General features: G+C 54.0%; 1 protein-coding gene across 7 annotated transcripts; it reads right to left on the bottom strand.

Annotated features, from left to right (window-relative positions):
* Positions 1-285: 285 nt before the first annotated feature.
* On the bottom strand, positions 286-4,462 carry Foxa2 (forkhead box A2). 7 transcript variants are annotated; one of them, XM_028754661.1, is made up of 3 exons: positions 4,275-4,462; positions 3,240-3,309; positions 286-2,233 (listed from the first exon to the last, which is right to left on the bottom strand). In XM_028754661.1, the coding sequence occupies exons 2-3, from the start codon at positions 3,306-3,308 to the stop codon at positions 923-925; spliced, it is 1,380 nt and encodes a 459-aa protein (XP_028610494.1). In that variant the 5' UTR covers position 3,309; positions 4,275-4,462; the 3' UTR covers positions 286-922. The 7 variants fall into 7 exon arrangements, with proteins under 7 accessions (XP_028610494.1, XP_028610527.1, XP_028610511.1 ...); XM_028754694.1 differs by having other exon boundaries at positions 4,414-4,430; XM_028754678.1 differs by lacking the exon at positions 4,275-4,462 and adding an exon at positions 4,129-4,196.
* Between the last annotated feature and the right edge of the window lie 2,927 nt (positions 4,463-7,389).

Here is a 7,389-nt window from a genome sequence, read left to right as displayed (position 1 = left end):
ATTTAGGGATTGTCTCCCATACACTCTGAAAAGCATTTAAGGAGAAAAGATGGAGGTGTGGCTACGTAGACAAACATGGGGAGGACTCAGCAGTGGCTCTTACAGGAAAATTCAGCCAACTATGATAAATAAATAAAATGTTGGGTAGGCAGCAATACTGATGCCCCTGCCTCCCACCCCCCCCCCAAAGAACCTGCCTCCCATCTCCTTGCAATAACCAATAAATTCATTTAAGAGGGGGGGGGAGGAGAGGAGAGAGAGAGAGAGAAGAAAGGACCCAAGGGGTAAAATCGGCAATAACACTTTAATATAGATTTGTGGAATGGCCGCTCTAGCCAAAACACACATTTATAAGCCATAAATAAAGCACGCAGAAACCATAAATTAAACCAGACCCGAGACCTGGATTTCACCATGTCCAGAATGGGATGCATTTTCTTCCTTTCTCCTGGTCATTTACACCAGACTCTTACATTGATTTTTTTTTCTCTTTTAAACATCAGTACAACCCTCTGGTTTTCTGTTAAAACTACATGGTTTTACACCAAGTCACTCACAAAAGTTTTTTTTGTTTGTTTTAAGTCAGACTTCTCTGCAACAACAGCAATAGAGAATAACAACAAAAATCAAAGTCTGCAGGTGCCTTGAGAAGCAGGAGTCTACACAGTGGAAACCAAAGGCTCCTTTAAAACAAGTTTATATGTATACATATGTATTTCCATTCCCTTCCCTATTTAGAATGACAGGTCACTGTGGCCCATCTATTTAGAGACACAGACAGTTAGCTGAGACTGTTCCCTTGGGGCCTGAAGTGTGGTGGCTACTATTTCCTCAAAGCTCTCCCAAAGTCTCCACTCAGCCTCTCATTTCCCTTGTCCTTCTCCCCAGTGGCCAGAGCTAGCAGGGCCTGAAAGCCCTCTTCTTAGGAGGAGTTCATAATAGGCCTGGAGTACACTCCCTGGTAGTAGGAAGTGTCTGCGGCTAGGGGCGAAGCATCCAGGCCCGCTTTGTTCGTGACTGGGCCCATGGCCAAGCTTCCTGGCATGGGGGAGCCATAGCCCCCAGGGTAGTGCATGACCTGTTCGTAGGCCTTGAGGTCCATTTTGTGGGGCTGATGGTGGTGGTGGCTGTGGTGGTGTTGCTGCTCGGAGGACATGAGGTTGTTGATAGAGAAGGGGTGGTTGAAGGCGTAATGGTGCTCGGGCTTCAGGTGGGCCTCTGGTGGCAGGCCAGGGTGGTGAGGTGGGCCCAGCAGGTGGGCTGCAGCCTGCTGCTGCTGCCCAGGCGAGGGCGCCGGCTCCGGGGGACTCAGCGCAGAGGCAGGTGTTCCCTTCAGCTCGCTCAGGCCACCTCGCTTGTGCTCCTGACACGGAGAGGCGCTAGAATGAGGGGACTCGGTGCCCGCCGGAGTCTCAGAGGCAGAACCCGCAGCCTCCCCGAGCTGAGCCTGAGAGGCCTGGGAACCAGGAGCGGTCTTCTTGCCTCCGCCACTGCCCGCACCTGCGGCTTCCTTCAGAGCCAGTTGCTTCTCACACTTGAAGCGCTTCTGGCGGCGCAGGTAGCAACCGTTCTCGAACATGTTGCCCGAGTCAGGGTGCAGGGTCCAGAAGGAGCCCTTGCCAGGCTTGTCTGGCGAGCGGGGCACCTTGAGAAAGCAGTCGTTGAAGGACAGAGAGTGACGGATGGAGTTCTGCCAGCGCTGCTGGTTCTGCCGGTAGAAAGGGAAGAGGTCCATGATCCACTGATAGATCTCGCTCAGCGTCAGCATCTTGTTGGGGCTCTGCTGGATGGCCATAGTGATGAGCGAGATATACGAGTAGGGAGGCTTGGCGTGTGTGTAGCTGCGTCGGTACGTCTTGGGGTCCCGAGCGCGGCTCAGGCCCGCCTGCCCGTACATGGGGCTCATCGAGTTCATGTTGGCATAGGGAGCAAGGCCACCCATGGCCCCGGCCGCCTGTCCCCCGAGCGGGCTCAGACTCGGACTCAGGTGAGGTCCCATGCCCGCCACGCCGGCCGCCCCGGCTGAGCTGCTCATGCCCGCCATGGCGCCTGCGCCCGGGGACATGCCAGCCAGCGACGGGCTCATTCCAGCGCCCACATAGGATGACATGTTCATGGAGCTCGCGCTCATGTTGCCGGAACCGCTGCCCATGGCAGCCGCCGACATGCTCATGTATGTGTTCATACCATTCATCCCCAGGCCAGCGTTCATGTTGCTCACGGAAGAGTAGCCCTGCGGACAGAGTCCGGGGAGGAGACAGGTTAGCACCTCGGCTGAGCTCGCCCGATCCTCCCACCCATCAGTTGGACCCAGTACCCCCACCCCCGTCTTCGTGCAGGCCTCTGGGATCTTTCTTTTCCTGTGTCCCAGTGCGCCAACACTAAGTCCTCTGAGACCCAGAAAGCGGGAAAGGTGATCGCCCTAGGGCCAGCGGGCTGCCATTCTGGCCCTGAGGCTTAGCCTCGCCCAGATTCTAGAACTTCAGTGTCCTGGACTACCAAGAAGTCAAGCGCCCCAAATGTATTTTCCTCTCCCAATGGGCTCCTCAAACCAGCTGGGCAGCACACTGAGTCAGCACCGAGGCCGGAAATCTCCGTTGCTACCTCTGTTCACCAAAAGCCACCTTTGGAACGTCAGTGGGGCAATCTCAAATGGAAATCATCGCAGTGTCCCCTATTCTGGGGCTTCGTACCGGGACGCCACTCCTTAGTCACAGAGGAGTGAAGTGCAGTGCCTGCACAGAGTCCAGGAGCAGCTGGAGGCATTGCGTGGAAGAATAAGGAAGGGACCGCCAACTTGGCTAGGAGTGTGTCCCGGCTTCGCAGCGACAAACTTTTTTCTCTTTGTCCACTCATCTTTGATTCTTTGCCTGCACTTCTGTCCCCAACTCCTACCCACCTTCTCTTCTCCACCTCCCCACCCCCTCGGCAGCCGACCTCCCACCCCTCCCCAGCCGCGCGCTGCCAAACATAACTCTGTTAGGATAGTGCGTGGCTCGGCCACGAAGAGGATTTGGAGGCGCCGCAAGTCAATATTTGATCACAAAGTTAATATTATCTCAAGGCTAACAGTGTGTCGTATAAAAAAGAGACCCATTTGAGTAGAAGGAGGGCGGAAAAGGCGGCTGTCCAGGAAAGCTAGCGGTGGGGGGGCGGGTACCGGTGAAGGGAGCGTGCGGAGGTTGGGGACGCGGAGATAGCTGTCACCCCACTTCTCCCTGGCGAAAGCAAGAGCTTACCTCGGGCTCCGCGTAGTAGCTGCTCCAGTCGGATGGCTCGTGCCCTTCCATCTTCACGGCTCCCAGCATACTGGAAGCCGAGTGCATGGCGGTTTAAAATTTAACAGCCACAACAAACGACCAGCAATCAGCCCCCCCCCCCACCCGCGTAAAAAAAAAAGTCAGCTATGGCACCGTCCCCTCCCTCCCGCCCTCTCTCGCGCGCTCCCCCTCTCTCCCTCTCTCTGGGCTCCACTTCCTCTCTCTCCCGCGGCCTGCCGCCGGAGGTAGCTGGGAGTGGGCGGGAAGGTGGCTGGCGGAGGAGGGGGCCGAAGAACCCTGGAGGCCGGAACCCGAAACTCGCCGTCGGGCGTGCACTCGGTCGCCGCGCTCCCGGGGCTGCCGGTGCAGGCTGAGGCTGGCAGTGTCGAGCTGCCGGGAGGCGGCGGGAAGCTAGCGGCGCGGGGGCGGGCGGGGGGAGAGAGAGAGGAGGGGGGGAGGAGGAGGAGGAGGTGTGGACCGCGCAGCGGACAAGTGCCGCAGTGACGTGAGCGGCTGGTGATATAGAGCGGTGCGCTGGCGCGGGCCTCCAATCCCCAGACCCCGGGCAGCCCATTTGAATAATCAGCTCACACTTAGGTGAGAGGAAGCCAGGGCTACCGCTCCGCACCTGCCGTTGGGCGCTCCGAGCTAGCCCATCTCCCGCTGTCCCCTGCACTCCCAAGACCCGGACCTGCAAGCAGGCGCGCTGGCGCCCTGGTGGAGTCCCTTCCTTTGCGTCCACGGGGAGTCTTCCGTGGACCCAGAGACCTGAGATCAGGCCACCCTTGGAGAAACTCAGGTCCCCTGCTCCCGCCCCGCCCCTCCTCATCGCCCCGAGCACCGGGTTCGTCAATCCGAAGGCGCGTACCGCCTTGGTGCCCCGCAACGCCGAGGCAAGCCAGATTTATTTATCTCGGGTTTCCTCCCTTTCGGTGCACATTCCCTGTCAAAACAACAAGCAGGTGACAGCCAATTTGCAAAGCGCTGTCCTATTTAGAAAAACTGTGTACACACCTTTAACTCTCTGGCCGCTGCTCCGGAGGCCCCTCCCCGTTACAGTTAAGTCCCGGGGCGGCCTCAGGAGGCGCGCAGGACTCGCGTGGTCTGGCCGCCCTGGTCGTCAGCTACCTCAGGCCTTTTTCTGGCTACCCACCTCAATCGGCCCAGAGAGCCCCGCTTAGCTGCAGCCAATACCCAGGAGACAGCGATTTGCCTCTGACTTGAGGGCTTCGGTGTTTCAAGGTTACTTTTCAGTTAAATCCAAGGTGCCCAAAGCATTTCGTAACTAAAACAAACAGGGCAGTAGGTGGGGGTAGGGCAGGAGAAAAAAAAATCAATAATAGGCCTTATGGGATGACTTCCAGAGGATCTGTGTTCTCTCTGCCAGCCGAGACCAGGACTGTTTTATAAAAATTGAAAAACTTCAGTTCCTTTTCTCTTAAGCTTCTAGGTGTTAAAAATTGTCATTTGAGCGTGTTGTTTCATGCCTTTGAGGCAGAGGCAGAGGCAGGCGGATCTCAGAGAAGACTAGGCGGGCCTAGTCTATAGAGCAAGTTTCAGGACAGCCAGGGCTACACAGAGAAACCCTATCTCCCAAACAAAACGGACAAAATGACTGAATACGTCATTTGTATTGTTAGCTACCAAGACTAAGGTAAGCCTAGATTTTGGAGTGGAGGGTCTTGCAGGCGTTTGTAATGTGAACAGTCTTTCTTGGTTCTGAAAATGTGACTGGAATGTAGGGATTCAGTCCCGAACTCTTCTCTCTCGGAGATGGAGACAATAGGAAATACTTGGCTCAAATCCAGATGTGCAGACTTTGTGGCAGAGGAGTATAGATAGAAGTGGTAGGTACTGGGGTGAGCTTTGAGCATGGAACCCTGAATGAGGATCTGATTGGAGGGTAAAGAAAGAGGCCTCTCGGATCAGCATCCTTTTGGACTGAAGATGCAGCATCGTCAGTGCACTTTGCTGCTGAAACGCACATAGTATGGACAGTTTACAGATAAGATACAAGTTATTTGAAGGAGTGAAGAACACGACTTCCTCAAAGACAAGGCCTGTTTTCCGGATGAAGATGAATCTCACATGTTCACCTAGTGAACACAGGGAACCCAGAGAGTTCAGATCCCTAGCATCTCCCCCAGGCCCCACAAGGATGTCCGCAGACTTGGAAAAGAGGGGAGTGCACATGTTGTTTATAGATGCAGCTATTTTTCAAAATTAAAGCAAAATAATGCAGGCACCCGTCTGCTCCACAATCCCCAGAAAGAGACAGAGAGACAGCTCCACCTCCCCCAAGAGAGACAGAGAAACAGCTTCCCCTCAGAGAGAGAGAGAGAGAGAGAGAGAGAGAGAGAGAGAGAGAGAGAGAGAGAGAGCCTTAAACATTCCAGTTGTCCAGAGATCTTAAATGCCAAAGTACAGGACTCCCCGCACGCGCACGCACATACAAGGACAATTCTCTCAGGAAGTGAAACTCAACATATCAACATAACATTCCGGTTCATTCCGTCTGTCTGTCTGTCCGTCTGTCTATTCCATCACCCCTCCCCGTTGAACGCCAGGGTAAGCTTGTGGGCTGCTACTCTTTGATAGTGCTCCTAGCTGAAATTTGGTCCCAGAAATTATTGCACGTGTAATATTAGCTAACAAGTGCTGGGAGAGTGGGTCTGCGGAGCAAAGCATGCTTCTCTCAGACCTGAGAATTCCTACCGTTATCGTCAGACACTGCGAGCTCAGATCTCGGGATATCTGGGAGCGCTAAACTCCAACTTCTACAGTGACAGGGCGCCCCCTGTCGGCCGCGGGGATATCGGGGTCGACGCCAGTCAGTCTCATCTTTTGGGCTCCTAATCGCGCGCAATTCCGGTCCCTGGGCACCTTTCTTCTGGGCCCATCTCCACCCAAGTGCACCACCTGGAAGTCCCTGAAATTGCGAACAAAGCCAAACCCGCTTCTTGTCTCCTATCTCCGAGAAGGGGTCGGTCTGCGCATGACGCCACCTGGAACATTGGCATAGTGGTGTCTGCGACCATCCCAGCACCAGTGGCCTCTGGCTTTCAGTGAGCAGTCGGGAGCAGACTGCGGAGCGAGGGGGGAAAAACATCCTGGCAGCCCGGGGTCTCTCCCCAGGCCTCAGGCTTTGCAGGCGCTCGCTCTTGTTGGCGCGTATGCCGGGCCTCCCCGGAGCTGCTAAGATTTCTAAAGATTTATTCAGAGCCCTGGCACCAGAACTTCAAGCTGGAATGCTGTAAACTGCCCCAGGTGCCTCTCTCCAGGAAAAAGTTCTCGGGAGCTCCTGCTACACACAGATGTCTGCTCTGATCCCCGACAGTCTTACCCTCACCTGGGGCCCGAGCCATACAAAGCGTTCCTTTGCCTGCGCCCTCCCTTTCCTCCTTTCTTCAGTCCAGCATCGCAGCGGCGTGTAAAGCCTCTTTACAAATGACCACTGATCTCCTAGGTTTGTTTTTATTCTCGAAGTCGCGCTGGCGGCAATAGGGGCCCGTCTGATTTGGCCTCAAATACTGGCTATCTTGGCTGTCGCTGGTGAGAGACTGAGATCCAGTGTCCCTTAGTAAAACTGCTTCCCTGAGTTTTCTGTCAATGAAGCTAGCTGAAGCGCACATCAATAAACAGAGCTCAGCTTCCATTACCTAACGCTGTGGAATTCTCTAGTTGAATCCCAAATCTCAATGCAGAATATAGTATGTCAAAGGTAACATTTCAATTTTTTTTGTGAGTGTGTTGTTGTTTCTGAAATGTATTTTTAAAAACCAGACCTCCACCCCACCCCCAGGGTTTGTCTGTCCAGTACTTGTGCACACCCTCAAATATTCCTGTACTTTTTTTTTTTTAGAGTCGAAACACTTGTGTATGGGGAGTAATAAAAGTCAGCCACGAACACATCACCAAAGGATATTTACATATGGGAATGAAGAGAAGAGTTGATAGGCTGCATTCGTTTGTAAAAACGCAGGAAAAATGTCTATAAAAGTGAGGTGGGAACAAAAGCATGATTTTAATGAGCTGTGTTCTCTCCTGTGGCAAGATCTATGGGAAAGAAGGAACAGGTATAAAAATAGCTGTAAGATAAAATGATAGTAATAGCGCTGATTGGACTGGA

This window comes from Grammomys surdaster, unplaced genomic scaffold, assembly GCF_004785775.1.
Source record: "Grammomys surdaster isolate TR1022 unplaced genomic scaffold, NIH_TR_1.0 129, whole genome shotgun sequence".
NCBI classification, from domain to species: Eukaryota; Metazoa; Chordata; class Mammalia; order Rodentia; family Muridae; genus Grammomys; species Grammomys surdaster.
This window is presented reverse-complemented; position numbering and strand designations above follow the sequence as displayed.